The sequence below is a fragment of the Quercus lobata genome, chromosome 2 (genome assembly GCF_001633185.2).
Source record: "Quercus lobata isolate SW786 chromosome 2, ValleyOak3.0 Primary Assembly, whole genome shotgun sequence".
NCBI lineage: Eukaryota > Viridiplantae > Streptophyta > Magnoliopsida > Fagales > Fagaceae > Quercus > Quercus lobata.
In genome coordinates this window covers 80431956-80447088 of record NC_044905.1, presented here as the reverse complement: position 1 = coordinate 80447088, position 15133 = coordinate 80431956, and the positions used below count along the sequence as shown (strand labels likewise).

General features: G+C 33.3%; 1 protein-coding gene across 2 annotated transcripts; it reads left to right on the top strand.

The window, feature by feature from the left end:
- Positions 1-244: 244 nt before the first annotated feature.
- Positions 245-5548, top strand: LOC115976812 (probable disease resistance protein At4g27220). 2 transcript variants are annotated; one of them, XM_031098303.1, is made up of 3 exons: positions 245-579; positions 2535-4372; positions 4556-5548. In XM_031098303.1, exons 2-3 carry the CDS (start codon positions 2545-2547, stop codon positions 5491-5493), a joined length of 2766 nt encoding a protein of 921 aa, XP_030954163.1. In that variant the 5' UTR covers positions 245-579; positions 2535-2544; the 3' UTR covers positions 5494-5548. The 2 variants fall into 2 exon arrangements, with proteins under 2 accessions (XP_030954163.1, XP_030954161.1); XM_031098301.1 differs by having other exon boundaries at positions 2535-5548.
- Positions 5549-15133: the final 9585 nt, after the last annotated feature.

The window sequence follows — 15133 nt, the reverse complement described above, 5'->3', positions numbered from 1 at the left end:
GTGCCACCGATTGTTTCCCATATAGCAATGTGGAGTCTGAAAGAGAGGACTTTTTCTTGGCCGTCCCATTTGTTTGATAATTCACAAGGAAAAGAACAAGAAAACCATAAATAGGAAGGGTATCTTGTGAAGTTGTGAGACAATCTCTTGAGATCAACCTCTCTTTGCATGTGGATCCCACTTGTTGAAGAGTGAGATATTAGACGATGGTCCCATTGATAATTTCCCTAGGCTAGACCAAAATAGGGTTCAATGGAGAAATCCTTTTACTGTGTTTCTTAATCACTTGACTAGATTGCCTCACAAATAACGGAGTTATGCCAATTGTAATAGAACTTTTTTCACATAGAAAATACCCTCCTTGACTCGTAGTCATGGCAAGCTAAACTATCCTTACTGTTGTCCATCCAAGTCCACATAATATTTCCCATCTTTAGTCATGGTCTGATGCTTGCTCTTTTTACTCTCTGGATTTCTTTTCTCTTCCGTTGAGTGTCAGACCTTTTAATGTTACTTCCACACATCCTTTGAATTGAATCAGACCTCTTCCAAAGTGGTACCAGTTTGTGATCAAGCCAGGTACTTTATATTATTCTCAAAATTCTTGTGGGTTCAGCTATTTCATTTTTTAATGGCACATTCAACTTAAATATTTGTTGTGTTGAATTGTGATCTCATCCTTTTCTCCTTGTTTATTGGGGGATGCTATTTGGTCTAAGGACCATAGCTTCAGCTTTTCTGTGTGTTTAATTTCTCATGTAATATTCTAAGTTGACTGTATCTTCAATATATGGAAAGAGAAAATCTGATCACTTGGGGCTGTCCCCCTGTAAAATATTCAGACCAAGATCATTCACTCACTAACTATTAGATCCACGGATATTTCTGCTTAAATTGATCCACGTTTATAACAGGAAATATTTTATCATGGTATCAAAATAAGTAGTCATGAGCCTAAGCCTGTAGCCTGTCTCCACACAGCTTAAGCCTTTTTTTTATGCCACGGCTTAAGCTTTTGGTATAAGTGATGCAATTTTCTTTTTGTTTGGTACATGAATTTTATGGGACAGAAAAAGTACAGAGAAAAAGAACAGGTATACATAGAGCGGTAGAAAACAAAACAAAACAAATACAGCTTGCAGAACAGAACATGAACAAGACTTAAATAGAACTCAGTTGAGTTGAGAAATGTTTGGGGGGGGGGGGGGGAGGTGGGTGTGCTCTTACCACGTCGACTTTTTTAGTATCTATAGATTTAATATGTTGAAGCTATTGTATATACAAGGATAGGTTGTAATAATAATGTTTGAGTTTGGAGAATATGGTTTCATAAAGTGAAAATTCTAGCTAAGTGAAAATTCGAAAATCAGTAATTTCAAGGGTCGAAGCTTTGGCTTGATCGATCAAAAATGGTAAAGAAGAATCCTGGAGTTTCTAGATGTCTCGATCGCTGTTCGATTCCTATTCAACCGATCGAAAAGAGCAGTTGATCGATTGAAAGTAATTTTCGACCAATCGAAAATCGTGAAACGGGATTTTCTGTAGAATTTTCTGATGACTGTTCGGAAAGGTTAAAGAGGTTTCAAGCCTTATTAATGGTTTTATGAAACGTTTCAACTCTCCATACATGCATTTTGATGAAATATAACCCTATGGGTATAAATAGAGGCTTATGTTCACTTGAAAATAGTAAGTTTGAGAGAAACACAAGAAATCCACAAAATAGTAAGTTTGAGAGAAACACAAGATATCCTGTGGTCATTCTCCAAAATTACCATATGTAGAACCCAACATCTTGGTTGTATCTTAGAGACAAATTTAAGATAACCCTTTAACAACAATAATGTGGGGGGTAAATATTGTCTAAAAAAAACAATATAGTGCCTCCAAGTTATCTATTTTCTGTTTGTCTTTTATATTAACCTTATTCTTCCATTATTACTTTGTGTGATATCCCCAATAGAAGCATGTTGATCTTGCCATAACGGCTTGAAAAATTAATTGTTGAGTCCACATCCTTCTTAGCTGCTTGGTGAACTTTAACAAAACAATTTTCTTCCCATTAAGTGTGTAGTATTACGGGGAGAGAATCTAGTAAAGATCTTTTGTAATAAAGAATTTATGCTGAAACTCCTAGGCCCCTCACTCACAGTGTCAATCACACATTCTCTCATAAAATCTGAATAGCCATACTGAAATTCAGTAAAAAGTAACAAAACTAAAATACTGGAAAAGAAGCAGAATCAAAAAGAGGATTCAAATTGCAGGAAACTAAGGATCGATACTCAATATGTTTCCAATTTAACATACAGATTGCCAAGCTACGAAAGATCTGTCTGGAGAGAGAGTGAAGGAGACATCAAGCATTTTATTCTAGTATTTGTTTCTAAACGAACATGGCCAAGCATTAAGTAGGAGTCACTCCAATTTTTTTTTTTGAAAACTTGGCCAAGAATTTTCTGTATGCTTCTTTTTATATAAGATTTGACTGAATGTGCTTATTAAGTTCTAATGCTTATTTTGTAACTATGCAGGAACTCAATTATGGAGTTGTCAGGGGTAATCTTAGAAATTGCAAAAATAATATGGGCTCCAATTGGTAAATGTGTGAAATATCATAGAAGCCTTGAAGAAAAGATGATACTTCTCCATAACAAGTTGGAAGTAGTGAATAGTCGGAAGGAGGACATTGAATCAAGAATGAATGTAGAGCTTTGTTTAGAGAAACAGTTAAAGAAAGAGGTTCAACTGTGGTTGGAAAATGTGCAAAAGATGAATGGTGAAGTGGAGACCATAGACCAAGAAGTTGGAGAGGGGAAATTTCTCTCACGCGCTCATTTAGGAAAACTTGTAATTAAAAAAATTCAGGAAGTGGAAGAGCTTCATCAGAAGGGTAGTTTTAATGACAGTTTGGTAGTTGATGGTCCTGATGGAAATAGGGTAATGCTGCCGACGGCGATAATAGTAGGTGACACAACTAGAAGAAATATGGACGAAATTTGGGCATGTTTGATGGATAATGATGTCAGAAAAGTAGGAGTTCATGGAATTGGGGGTGTAGGCAAAACAACCATTATGAAACATATCTATAATCAGCTCTTAATTGAGACTGGTAAGTTTGAAAATGCCGTATGGATCACTGTACCAAAGGCTACCAGTGTGATTCAATTGCAGAGTAAAATTGCACATGCCTTTCAATTAGGCCTTTCAGAAAACGAAAGTGAAACAATAAGGGCAGCAAAGTTACTGGCAATGTTGAGAATGAGAAAGAGGTATGTTCTAATTTTAGATGATCTGTGGGAAGAATTTGAACTTGAGGAGATAGGGATCCCAGAACCTACTAGAGATAATGAATGCAAATTAGTATTAACAACTCGATTATCTGATGTATGTGTAAGGATGGGATGCAAAAAAATCAAAGTGCAGCTCCTTTCTGAAAATGAAACATGGAATTTATTCTTGGAAAAAGTTGGACGTGACCTTGTTGCTCCAGAAATAGAAACAATTGCAAAGGATATTGCTAAAGAGTGTGGTCGTTTGCCACTTGCAATTATCACAATAGCTAGAAGTATGAAGGGTGTAGTTGACCATTGTGAGTGGAGGAATGCATTGGAAGAACTGAGAGTCTCTACATCGGGCCTCAATGACATGGGGAAGGTATATGAACAGCTAAAGTTTAGCTATATTCATCTGCAAGATGAGAGACTTAGACATTGTCTCCTTTATTGTGCACTATACCCAGAAGACTTTTTGATTGGGAGAAAGGAGTTGATAGAGCATTTAATTGCAGGAGGAGTAATTGAAGGAATGAAGAACAAGCGTGCAGAGTTTGACAGGGGCCATGCTATGTTAAATAAGCTTGAAAATTCTTGCCTACTAGAAAGTGTTGTGGACCAAAACAAGGATATGAAATGGGTGAAAATGCATGATTTGATTCGAGACATGGCACTCCAGATCACAAGCACAAGTCCTCGATTCCTGGTAGAAGCTGGTGTGTATTTGAGAAATTTTCCAGACATTGAGAAGTGGGCAGAGAATCTTGAGAAGGTCTCCTTAATGCACAACTACATATCAGAAGTCCCTTCCAACTTATCACCCAAGTGTCATAGGCTCTCAACCCTGTTGCTATCATCAAATCATACTTTGACTCTCATTCCAAATTCTTTTTTTGTGCATATGCATGCGCTCCAGGTTCTTGATCTATCCGATACTGGCCTTGAGATTTTGCCAGATTCCGTGTCTGGCTTGGACAATCTCACAGCTTTACTGCTGAGAGGTTGTTACCGATTGAAGTATGTGCCCTCCTTAGCAAAGATGAAGGTGTTAATGAAGCTAGACTTCAGTCATAGTGGAATCAAGGAGGTACCCCAAGGTATGGAAATGTTGGTCAGTCTTAAGTATCTTAATCTATATGCACGCAATCTGGAAATTATACCTTCAGGGATATTACCTAAACTCACTTCTCTCCAATTCCTCATGATTTATGGGGCTTCAAAAACCTTGAAAGTGAAAGGAGAGGAAGTGGCAAGCCTGAGAAAGTTAGAAACTTTTGCAGGCCAGTTGTATGACCAGAATGATTTTAATGCATATGTGAGATGTCTGCAAGAACAAGGACCAAACAATTATTTCATCCGAGTGGGAGAAGGGAATGAGGCAATTGAAGAAGAAATGGAATCTTTACAAAAAGAAGTACAGTTTACAAAATGCAATATTGGCAGAGGAGAAGACATGATGCTTCTGCCAGGTGACATTCAGACCTTACAAATTATCAAATGTCATGATATCATCAGCTTATCCAGTATTTCTTCATTGAACAATGCTAGTGAATTAAAGACTTGTGTTCTTGCTGATTGCAATGGAATAGAGTGCATACTTCAACAGTCATCTTACATCCTACTTCAAAACCTTGAGTCCCTAGCACTTAGTAGATTGTGCAACTTGTGTGACCTTTTTAGGGGAGAAAGAGCTGCACCACTGCCTCCTGGCACATTTTCTGCTCTAAAAAAATTATCCATTGCTGGCTGTCCAATTATGAAGAAGCTGTTTGAGGTCAGCTTGCTTCTGCACTTTAAAAACCTGGAAGCTCTTAGAGTCTATGCTTGTTATCAAATGAAAGAAATAATAGCAACAGGACATGAATATGCGCTGGGTGAGAGCAGCAACCTCTCTGCTAATAATGATTTCACAGTATCTCTCCCACAACTGAGGTATCTGTCCCTTGATCGTCTACCACAACTGGAGAGCATTTATAGGGGCACAATGGTCTGCTATTCTCTCGAAGTAATCCAAGTATTTGGATGTCCAAAACTAAAGAGAATTCCTCTCTCTCTACCCCATATTGTCGGACAACCATCTCCTCCACCTAAACTACAAAGAATCTCAACAAACATATGGGAAGCCCTAGAGTGGGACCATCCCAATGCTAAGAGTGTCCTTCAACCTTTGGTTCAATCAGTATTGACCTGGTCGAATAACCATGGGACTGTTTGGTAGGATGTTTTGAACAACAGTTTTCAGTGTTTAAACAACATTACACGTATTTGTACATCCTTTTTCACACATATTTCCAATGAATACAAACAATGTTACTAAAACAACATTACCAAACAGCCCCCATATTTTCTAAGTTCTCATTTTTATTTTTGATAGATATAATTTGAAACTTTTGGGTATGGCATCCGTTTCATTACTCTTTATAATTAAGTCAAGACACTAATAAGTTTCTTTTTGATGTAGGATTCAAATCCAAATCTCAGTGAGAGACATACTAGTTGAGTTAAGAGGAACACAAAACCATGTTTTTGTACCCTGAGTGTATTAAACTTCCCTTATGGGAGCCTTCTTAACCTCCTCTCAACATAGATGCTTCTTCTTTATGCTTTACCTTCTACAAGTTCTTTTATTGTGAATATCCCTTTGAATATTCATTTTAGCCTAATGTAGGATACATAACAAAAGGCAATTAAAGTGAGCTGAAGCCTAAATGCATATATTTTAGTCAAGTTGTAGAATAAGTAATGGCACTCACTTATTTGCTTCAAATCCTTCTTTAAGCAAGAGCAAATGTAACTTCTTCAAGCAGTTTATCCTTCTCCATAATTTTGATTTTTAGTGTAACTAGTTCTTAACATATGCGAATGCACGGGCAAGGATACAAAATATAACAAGGAAATCAAATTTTAGTTGGATATTTAGCATGGAAATCGCAACCATGAGTGGACTTTGGTGTAGATCAAACATTCCTAAGAAAAGAAAAATCCAAGCATACAAGTATTAAACAATGCTTATCACCTTACAATCCTTATGGGAAATCCATCCGTACCCTGTCAGTACACTAATGTCCCAATTTAATTATGCAATGAGTAGTGTTTTTGTCATACCAAGAAGAAAATGTAGCTTCAATATGAAAATTTGGGTCCCAAATTATTAGTGGCGGCTCCAAGAATATTTTTCAGGGTGGTCATTAAGGAATTTAAATTACACAAAATTTAATTGAAAGAGAACTTCATATATTGATTAAAAAAAAAAATGCACACATAAATATATAAAGTTTTACAATTTCTTTCTGCAAATTTTTTTATTTTGAAATTTTTGCATGATAATCTCATTACCAATGTTGCAAGTTACATCTTTATTAAAATTTTGGTTAGATAAAAATTTTCTTGAGATTTTTCTTTTTATTTGTTAGGATCTAATATATTGTTAAAGGGACTAAAGTTTAAAGACAAAATTTGGCTACAAACTTAATTGTATTAAGTCTACAACTCTCATTAAATAAATTAACACGGCCACATATTTTGAAAATCTAATTGTTGAATTCAATGTTTTTTGTATTCTTAAAACTCTTGTCAAATTTCTTGTCAATCGTATGTCATTTACTTTGGAACCATAAATTTATTTTTTATGTATAATTTTAGATTACAAAAACTCAAAATTTAAAAATTTGATTGATAACATAGCTATTAATCTTTGATCTTCTTTGAAATTTTGCAAGTATGAAGGATATAAGAAGAAAATGTAATTTATTTGTAGATTTGTCAAAATTAACGTATAAAAAAAAATATTGAATAGAGTTATAGTCTTAGTTTATAATCAAGTTTGTTACCAAATTTTGTCTAAAATTTAATAATGTTGGACCTAAAAAAATTTAGGATGGTCACAAATATTTTTTAAGGATTAAAAAATCATAAATTTTCAAAATTTGTATATGATAAATTTTTTTTCCAGGTCAGGGTGGTCCTGTGACTACCCTTCACTGAATGTTGAGCCGCAAGTGCAAACTATCTTACATGATGTTATTTACTTATATAAGATACTTGGTTAAAGCTTACCTTGTGAATGATGAAATTTTCTTTTAATAAAGAGAATATCGAGACTTGGGTATTACTATTATCAAATTTAAAAATGGGGATAAAAATGTGACCAGCCTAGTACTTATTTTTACACTCACCCTTATCTATTTTGATAGTACACATGTTCTTTTCTTGAAAGCAATGACAGTGATAGCGGTGACAAGAGGAGCTGTAGTTTCTTTTATCTATATATGTTTTTTAGATTTGTGAGGCCTTTTGTATAAAGCCAAGATGTACTTGATTGCCTTTAAGCATTGATGTATTTTTTGGGCTCTAGTTTGTTGGAGCATGTTAAACCCTTGATATTTTGTTGTTCTAGAGTTGAGTATGTACATAAACGTCGGACATATGGTATGATCACCTTTATCGATGGTTTGGAATTTTGTTACATATGTGGGTTCCAGTTAGCTTAACTGGTAAAATTTCTGATGGTTGAATAAGAGATTTGGGGTTCAATCCCCGCTTACACCAAAAATCGATTGGTTTCTTAGTCTGATGATAAAAAATTATTATCAGGAGCAGACGCCATATATTAAAATTATCTCAAAAAAAAAAAAAGGATTTTTGTTGCATATTGTTGAAATTTTGAAAGAAAATATTTGTAAGTTACATGGAGATATTTATGGAGTATATCAGTACTTGATGATTTTCTACCTAGTTAAGGGATGTAAAATTTTAGATGCATTGGTTTTATTAAGAAAGAATATAATACTTGCCTACAAATTTGTTTTGGTTAAGGTTGGTATTTAGTGAACTTCTTTTTATTTTTTTGAGAAATAGTAGTATAATAGTATTTAGTTGAACTTGGTATTAAACAATTAATACTTCAGTTTTCCCTCTCCCTTCTCTCTCTGTTTGTGTGTTAAAAATACTTAGTATTTTCAAAAAAAAAAAAAAAAAAAAAATCAGTTTCCAAAAATGAAACTACCCATAGCACACAATGGATTGAGATCCGATGCAATTGCTATAAACTCCCCTCTCTCCAAAAATATTTTTTTACTAATTTTACATTTTTACTTTCACTTTTTAACTTAAAAAAAAATTATTCAATAGTTGAGATTTAAAGTTGCTTTTGCAACTTAAAATCTCAGCCACTCACATCAATTGCATCAAGTGCAATAGGTATTGCACCTGATCTCAATCCATAGACAATAGTCATGATACTACTTTTAAACCCAACATTTAATTTTCCTTTCTTCCTTTCTATATAAAGATTAAATAATATTTTTTTCATTATTATAAAAGCTTATAGTCAGGGGCGGGGCCAGAAATTTTTGTTTGGGGGGCGATTAGGGTTACTAATTTATTAGTCTATACAAACTCCCATACACATACACAAACACATGCATCTATACAAATACATAGAAATTAGTATCTTTCATAATGAAATCCTTAAAATTAAATGTTTCATAGAATTAAATTAATCTTTCACCATCTTCCATAGTGAAATCCTTACAATTTTCATTTTCAATATAAGTTACCAAATTGTCTACCATTGTGAGTAAAAGATTTTCAATTGAATTAATGAAGTGTTCAAAGACATGAATGATCCCAAACTTTAAGAGATACGAGAACACATTTTACAATAAAAAAAAAATTGAATTTGAGAAACAATACGTTATACGTTATCTATAACTACTAGAGCAATTGGACAATTTTTTAAAAAACATTTGGACCAACTCAAATATTTGGGGGGACTAGCTCCCATTTTTGGGAGCTAATTATTAAAATATTAAATATTTTTATATAGTAAAAATAAATTTTCAAAAATTTTGTAGCCCCCACTCTAACATGTAGCTCTACCCCTACTTATAGCATAGTTAGTAAAATATGGTATGAGTTCAATACTGTAAATATACAGATGGTTATAATTCGGCAATTTTCAAAAAGTTATATTTCAAAAATTTGGCATAAAATTACGGAAATAGTGAAAAAAAGGGTACGTGTATAGTACGAGTATTATAAGTTTATTTTTGAAAAAATTGTAACAAAAATACGGAAACATTTATCATATATTTGTTGATATAAATACAACAATCTTTGTATCATGACTATTTAACTCTTGTTAAGTATGTCCAAGAGCCTTATAATTGAACTAGTTGGCACACTTTGATATTTTATTTTATTTTGTTGAGTTTTTTTATAACAAAAAGTTTGTAATTTAAAAAAAAAAAAAAAATAGAAAGGGTAATGCTAGAGTTACAAACTATTTTACAACATTTTTCACAAATTACTAATATAGTGAGTAATTATTGATAAGTGAAAACGTGAAGTTAGTAGTGGGAATAGATGAAAATTAGTAAAAATTGGTCACAACAATTGTTTATAAAAATGTTATAAAATAATTTGTACCTATAACATTACTGTTTAAAAAACATGGTTGGACTTAAGTTTTATAATAAGATATAATAAAATAAGTATATTAAATAGGCATCATTGTGTTTAATATATATAAATATATATATATATATATATATATTGTTTTTTTTTTTTTTTGCTTGGTAAGTGTGGGGGATAGAACCCTCGAGCAACAGCTTACAAAGAAACTCGGGTGCCACTTGACTATGAGGCCATTGGCAATATATATATTGTTTTAGAAAGTAGTTTGACCGAATTGGAATCTTTGATAGTTTTTAAATATTTTATATCTAATGTTCCAAGGTTTGACGTCATCACATGAGCAGGTTTTATTTATTTATGGTCCGTTTGAATTGAGGAAGAGGGGAGAGAGTAGAAGAGAGTAAAATAGAGTTGATCCAAAATTAGCATATTTTCAGTCAACTCTACTCTACTCCCTTCCATTCCCCCTCTATCCTCTCGATTCAAACAGGCCCTTAAGGTTCGTTTGGTTGGAGGGGTGGAAAAGTAGGAGGATAGAAAAAATTTTAATTTCTCTATTTTTTGTTTGGTTGGGAGTGAAAAAGTGGAGGAATGGAAAAAATGAGTTTGTATAAATTTACTCATACACCCTTGTTAAAAAATGATGACCTATTAAAACAAAAAAGTGACAAACAACCCAAAAAAAAAAAAAAAAGCAGTCACCCAATTTATTAAAAATTAAAAATCATGTAAAAAAAAATCATGTCTAGTTAAACCAAAAAAAAAAAAAAAAAAAACTATCAAACCCACAGCCCAAGAAAAAGAAAAAGAAAAAAAGAATGTCCAAGAAAGAAAAGAAAGGAAAAAAGAAAAAAGAAAGAGGCAACGTGCCCAGAACCAAAAAAAAAAATAGACATGGGCATTTTTGTCCATTAAGCAGCTTCATTTTTTCCTTTCAATTTTCTCTCCATTTTGGGGAGAAAACTTTTTGGTGGGCTTAGGAAGAAAACACCCGAGTCCCACCATTTATTTTCCTTCCTTTCCACCCAACCAAACATACTCCAAAAAAGGTTTTTCTTCTCATTTTCTCTTCAAAGTTTTCCATTCACCTTATTTTACCTCCAAATAAACACACCCTTAATGTTTTACCCTATTCTATTAGAATATCAATCCATCCCTTAGCCGGTTGTGATTTTTAAAACTACTTATTTAACAATTTGATTTTTATGGCTCCTGTAACAACGACTTTTGTACTTTTAGTTTAGGAAAAACGTGTCTACTTCTATACCAAATAGAAACAAAACATTGGACAAAAGTTTAATTCAAAGTTACTGACATATACATGTATAGGACACATATTTAATAACTAGGCCTTATAGAATTATAGTATATCATCTATATATATATATATATATAACCGAAGTCCCTGAAACTCTATATATATATATATATATATATATATTGATAAAAAGAGCTCTTTATATTAAATAGGTAACTATACAAAATAAAATACGTTTTCATAAAGCCATGTATAGTAGAGAATTTGAAATTAAATAGTTATAAAATTCATCAAATGGATTTTATCTTTAATTTTTATATCTGTGTTGATAAAAGAAAAGTCTTAATTAATATTATCTTTATCTTCAACATTGAGGTTGAGGTTGATTTGAGCTTGAACTTTGCATTGTAATTGTATAAAACATCAATACTCATCTGCCCCTCTCATCCCTATATAAAACCTAACTCATCTTCTCCAAGTTAGTAAGAAGAATACCCTAGCCATGCAGCCACAGCCACACGTCGTGAGAATCCCCAATCCACAGCCATGGCCACGGCTAACACTTCAGCCATATCTAGGTGGAATACCACTGCCGACCGCATTGTGAATTACTGCCTTAAACAGAAAAGACTACAGCCACATCAGATGCTCTCCTTCCACATATTCATTACGGTTTTTTTTTTTTTTTTAAAGATGCTTAAGCTTGAGCCATCATCACCTTTCTCTAAAATTTTGTCTTTCGAAAGTTCGTTCTTTTTTGTCTATTAAAATTTTTTTTGTAAGTTATATGTATGGTTCCATTAATATTTCCAATCTTAAGTTGCTTTCAAGAAATTAAAGAAAAGTTTTTCTTTTAAGTAATAACATACAAAGTGATGAAAACACAGTGAAGCACTTTTTTGTTAGAAGGTATACGAAGCCAAGAAAGTCAAATTGTTTTTTATTAAAAATTGTTTTCGAAACAGATGTTTAGCAAGTGATCTTTGCTTTGCAATCTTCTAACTTCAAATTTCAAAGCTATGGACTTTTAGTTGTTGCTATTTTAATAGTTTATACTTTGTTGCCAGGATTTCATTAGTGGAAATTCAACTTCATTCCAGCCAAGCTCAATAGGGTTATTGTAATGTTAGCTAATTATGTAGGGTAAGGCTTTCTTCATTCTCATCATTTCTCTTTTCTATACATTGTTACAACATCATGTTCAAAATTCTAAATTCCTTGATGTGAGACTAGCAACTTTTTATATGAAATTCAAGGAATCTTGGAAATTTTAAATTAGCATAAAAAATGTAGCCCAAAAAAGATGTTTAAATTTAAATTCCATCCCATCTCTCTCTTTTTGTGTCATTCCTTTGTTTTTTTATATATATATAAAATAATGATTTTTGTTTGGTTACTGAGAAATTGTAGGAATCAAATTATGAATAATTGTGGGTTTTTAGTTAGTATGTTTGGGATCCAAGCATCTTTATGTAGCTGTTTTATTTTTTTTATTAATTGGTTACTATTAGTTTCACTATATATATATATATATATATATATTTATAGGTGTTAAACTGTTAATGATGGCTGCTACAATGACATAATGGATGCAAATGGATGAAAATCTATATAATTGAGGGTGGTTGTCACAATGATAGATATGACACTGAGTGTTTTTACAAGAAATGTACAACTTGTATTTATGTGACGAATAACACCTACTCCTCTGAGTTTATGAAAATTTATATGTATTATTATTTGTGTCATTGCCTCTATGAAATTGTATATTTGTTGCATTAGGTTTCTGCTTTAAGTTTTTTCAAGTATTGTAGTTAAAAGTTGTATATATTGTGTATTTGTACTATTAAAGTGTTGTCTAAACAAAAAAGGAGGAACATTTAAACATTTGGATTCTTATTTTCAAACAGGACAAAATTCAGTTACAAAATTTGTTGTACCCTTAGGCTATAATGTTACTCAATATCTTTTTATTAGAAGTGAATTTTTACAAATTCACCATTGATTGTAGCTAAACTTTGTCCTTTCAAATATACCATAGAAAGATTGAAAATATTAAGACATGTGAAAGGAGTCTCTTTTTATCCCGTGCATCGCACAGGTTAGCAACTAGTTTATAATATTAATGTAGACGAAAATCAAATTTCAGATCTCTTATTCAATTACAAAAAAATTTACTAGTTGTGCCAACTGAAACTACTCGTTTTTAATATTGTTTTGAAACATCCATCAAAGTTGAAATCATTCCCTTAAATTTTAAAAAATAAAAATAAAAAAACAATCAAAACACACCCACCAATACACGCAAACAAACATAGATTCATTTTCTCAACCCCTCCTCAAAAAAAAAGTTTCATAGGATACAATAATAAATGGATATTGTTCTTGGTGGAACTCGTACGACACATTCGTCAAAAAGTACACTTCTTCTTCTTCTAGTTTTGAACCAACCCTGAACCCCCAAAGCTAAAAGAAACTGCTGATGAAAATGGCAAGGAAGGAAATGAAATATACAGCCCAGCTCGTGCAATTGAAATAGAAAGGAAATTGAAGGGTAATGGCCATAAAAAACGTGGTGACAGTGAAGAATCAACCCAATCTCTAAAGCACTTGAACAGTGACGACAAACTTGGAATCGATGAATTCGCTAACGAAAAAACAAGCAAAATTGAGTTGAACTGTTAGAGAGAGCCAGAGGAGCGATGTATGGTGGAGTTGGATGTGAATTTGAATTGGCAGTAGCGCCATACCAATAGCCAACGCAAAGCAAAAGGCAACCATAGCATTAGTCCAGTTCATTTTGCGGTGCCCATGCTCATGCTCAACCACCAATCCAGGTTCTTGTAGTTCATCAAGCTCAACATCTTTATCGGTAGTTGATGTCAGGAATCGTGGATCAAATTTCGATAAAACTGGGACTATATATCGACCAATACTCTTCGGACTGAAGAAAATTCTCCATTAGCATACTCCAATGGTCATAGTGATCATCAAAGCGTGGGATCACCGCCTGCACAAAATTTGAATCTAGAATTCAAGCACCAGCACCAAATACAGTCTTGTCAGATGCCCAAAAATCAAAGTTTTCATTCCAACTCGTCTCTTTCTATCTTTCTGTTTTTTTTTCTTAACTCTGTATCAGTGGTATCAGAGCCAATGAGAAAAGCAAAGAGAGTGAGTGGGTCTTCAGATTGATCAATTCCAGTTACATCATAATCATTCATCCATGCTGGTCTTTTTCGAACACGTTGAGGCCTTTGTGATTCAGCTGCAAGTGGGCTTTGATCAGCTATTGGAACATTTTGAGTGACTTCCTCTTCTTGCTCATTCTCCATAGGCTGCTGCCCTTTCTCTTCATCATCAAAATCTACTGGAATACTTTCTTTAACACCATTTTGATTCAATGACCAAGTGCCTTCTTCATCAAACACCACATCACGACTGATGACAATTTTCATGGTGCTAGGATTGTATAGTTTATAAGCTTTTGACTTATCACTAACACCAAGAAAAATGCATTTTCCTCCCTTGTTATCTAGCTTCCTCCTCTTCTCATCTGAAATATGGGCATAGGCAATACACCCAAAAATTCGGAAATGATCTACAGCAAGTTTCCTTCCGCACGATGCTTCCTCTGGTGTCATATTTTGAACAGCAAATGTAGGACTTCTGTTCAAGATGTGAATACTCCAATTTACTGCTTCAGGCCAAAACGATTTTGGAATTCTCCCTCTTGTCAACAAGCTTCTCACCATATTGAGGATGGTTCTGTTTTTCCTCTCTGATACACTGTTTTGTTGTGGTGTATAAGCAGCTGTCAGCTCTCTTCGAATGCCATGATCATCACAAAAAACTTCAAATTCGGTTGAGCAATGTTCTCCGCCACGATCCGTTCGGAGGGTCTTAATGGTGTTTCCTATTTCATTTTCCACACGAGCCTTTAAGCTTTTAAATGCACAAAAAGCTTTTGATTTTGCCTATAAAAAATAAACCCCAATTTTTCGAGTATAATCATCAATGAAGGTAATTAAGTATCTTTTACCTCCATTAGAACATGGTGTTATCGGGCCATATATATCAGAATGAATTAGCTCCAAAGCTACTTTTGCTTGCCACGACTTCCTTTGGGGAAATTGAGAACGATGTTGTTTGCCAACAACACATTCCTCACAAACTTGGGAAG

Excerpts from the sequence above, each read along its gene's own strand:
- LOC115976812 (XM_031098301.1), top strand. The coding sequence starts at position 2,545 with ATGGAGTTGTCAGGGGTAATCTTAGAAATTGCAAAAATAATATGGGCT.